Source organism: Phaethon lepturus, unplaced genomic scaffold, assembly GCF_000687285.1.
Source record: "Phaethon lepturus isolate BGI_N335 unplaced genomic scaffold, ASM68728v1 scaffold39492, whole genome shotgun sequence".
NCBI lineage: Eukaryota > Metazoa > Chordata > Aves > Phaethontiformes > Phaethontidae > Phaethon > Phaethon lepturus.
The window spans coordinates 4,269-6,560 of record NW_010526222.1 but is presented as its reverse complement, the minus strand read 5'-3'; the positions used below and the strand labels follow the sequence as shown (position 1 = coordinate 6,560).

Sequence of the window (2,292 nt, the reverse complement as noted above, 5' to 3'; positions counted from 1 at the left end):
GAGCCAAAACCACAAACCAATCCCAGCCTGATAAACAATTCCTCCTTGGATAAATCAGAGTGAAGCTGGGATGGTGAGAAAGCTTTTGGGCAGGATGGGATGAGCTGAGCACTGGATCACCAGCCGATGCCCCGGGGGTGGCCAGGAGCAAGGGAGTGGGAACAGGAGGGATGCAGGGAGCCTGCTCTAGGAAAACCCAGGCATTTTCCACCGAAAACCTTATATGAGGCAAGCATGCCACCACATCGTGGCCATGTTTGTGTCACAAGAGCCAGCAAAATTCCCAGGAAAGTTTAGCTACCTGGTCAGCAAAAATTCTCCTATACGCTGTGTTTATTAGTGGTTAAACTTTAAACCCTTGGCAAACAGGGCTTCTTGGGGCCAGGGACGCGTGACCCTGACAAGCCGCCCCGTGTGCTGCCAGCCCCAAAATTGTGCGAGAGCTGCCGGTGCGGCCGAGGAGGGGGACAGGCTGCTCCAGGCGAGGGGGAACAGCAGCACCCCGGGGGTCCAGGCTTGGCTGCAGTTGCCAAAGGGAGCCCAGGGCCAGGAGGAGGAAGGCTCACCAAAATGTTGCTCTTGCCATGGCCATGGCCCTGCAGAAATGCACTTTTCCCCAGGCCAGGAGAAGCATTAAATGGTTCCTTGCCGGAGCTGGATGGAGACTTCTCCATCTCCCGGTGCCTTGATTTGCAAGAGAGACGTGTCTCCCACAACGCGAGCGCTGCCCCAGAAACCCACCTCTCTGGCATATAAAACTATTCTTCAGGGACACCTGATTCATCTTGCAAAGCCCCTGTAAAATTTGTCTGTTTTCAGTAATTAGGCCAATCACAGTAAATGGTATTTGCAATTCAAGCCAATGACGGGCTAAAATTTTAACCTGATGCCTTTTCAGTGGTGCCGAAACAAGGTCCAAAAAAGCTCCTTTCCTCTCCCCCTGAGTTAAGTAACCACAGAGAAACATTTTGAAGTGCTCAGACATCAGGTAATGGCTTTTGCTGCCACACTTGAAGGGATGACAAACACACAAACAAAGTCTGACCCACTTTAGCAGAATAAGAACTACACCAAGAAAGAGAGCAGGGTTTTCAGTGAAGTCCTTAATGCGGCCCCATCAGGGAGCCTCTGCTGCATGCATCCAGATAAATTTATCGCGACAAGTCTGTCCTCTGAACAGAGCGAGCTGTGAAGCCCGCACCGTGCCCGTGCGAAGAGCAGCGCTGCACTGGGAGCCACGGATGCACGAGCAGAGGGGTGCACGCAGGGATGCACACAGGGGTGCACACAGGGATGCACACAGGGATGCACACAGGGGTGCACACAGGGATGCACGAGCACAGGGATGCACACAGGGGTGCACACAGGGATGCACACAGGGATGCACACAGGGAGGCACACAGGGATGCACACAGGGATGCACACAGGGGTGCACACAGGGATGCACACAGGGATGCACACAGGGGTGCACACAGGGATGCACACAGGGATGCACACAGGGGTGCACACAGGGATGCACACAGGGATGCACACAGGGGTGCACACAGGGATGCACACAGGGATGCACACAGGGGTGCACACAGGGGCGCACACAGGGATGCACGCGCACAGGGATGCACACAGGGGTGCACACAGGGATGCACACAGGGGTGCACACAGGGATGCACACAGGGGTGCACACAGAGGCGCACACAGGGATGCACGTGCCCAGAGATGCACATGCATGTGCTCTCCTGCTCCATCACCTCCCCAACACGCAGGGTGTGTATCCAGGAGGTCAGGGAAGAAATCCTTGCCCGGGCCAGGCACTGGGCACTGGTGCAGGCTCTTGCAGCATTGCTTCAAGGCAATGATTGTATGTCGAGAGTGCAAACGCCACTGCCTCATGTGTTTCGTGGCACGTGTTTTGTGGCTAACTCATTATTTGTAAATAATGTCAGGGACGTTGCTGAGCCACTGTGCTGCGAGTGGGAGCCAGCAGGGATCCGGGGCTGTTTTTGCCCAGTGGTAACAAGGGCACTTCCCTCTGCAACTGTAGGTTTCCTCAGGGACACCCCAAATCCACATTCCAAGCTCCTGCCTTGCTCCTGCGAGATGACTTTCACCCCTTTGCACTGGGTGGAAACTGAGGCTGCGAGCACTCGAGCCTGACTCTGGGATGACCTGGTGGGACCCTTGCAGGGAATGGTGGCTCCCAGGACCCACCACCCCGGGATGCCCCATGGGCACAGCGCTGCCCGACGGAGGTGGTGAACTTCAGAGCCGCTTGCGCCCAGAGATGGGGCAGGCTGG

The 2,292-nt window shown here is 56.0% G+C and overlaps 1 protein-coding gene across 1 annotated transcript; it reads right to left on the bottom strand.

Moving 5' to 3' along the window:
* Nucleotides 1–1,201: 1,201 nt before the first annotated feature.
* On the bottom strand, nucleotides 1,202–1,725 carry LOC104617641 (keratin-associated protein 10-8-like; the record flags this gene model as incomplete). Its single annotated transcript, XM_010283005.1, has 2 exons — nucleotides 1,426–1,725; nucleotides 1,202–1,328 (listed from the first exon to the last, which is right to left on the bottom strand). Coding segments are annotated over exons 1-2 (427 nt in total), but the record flags the coding sequence as incomplete, so codon positions are not given.
* Nucleotides 1,726–2,292: the final 567 nt, after the last annotated feature.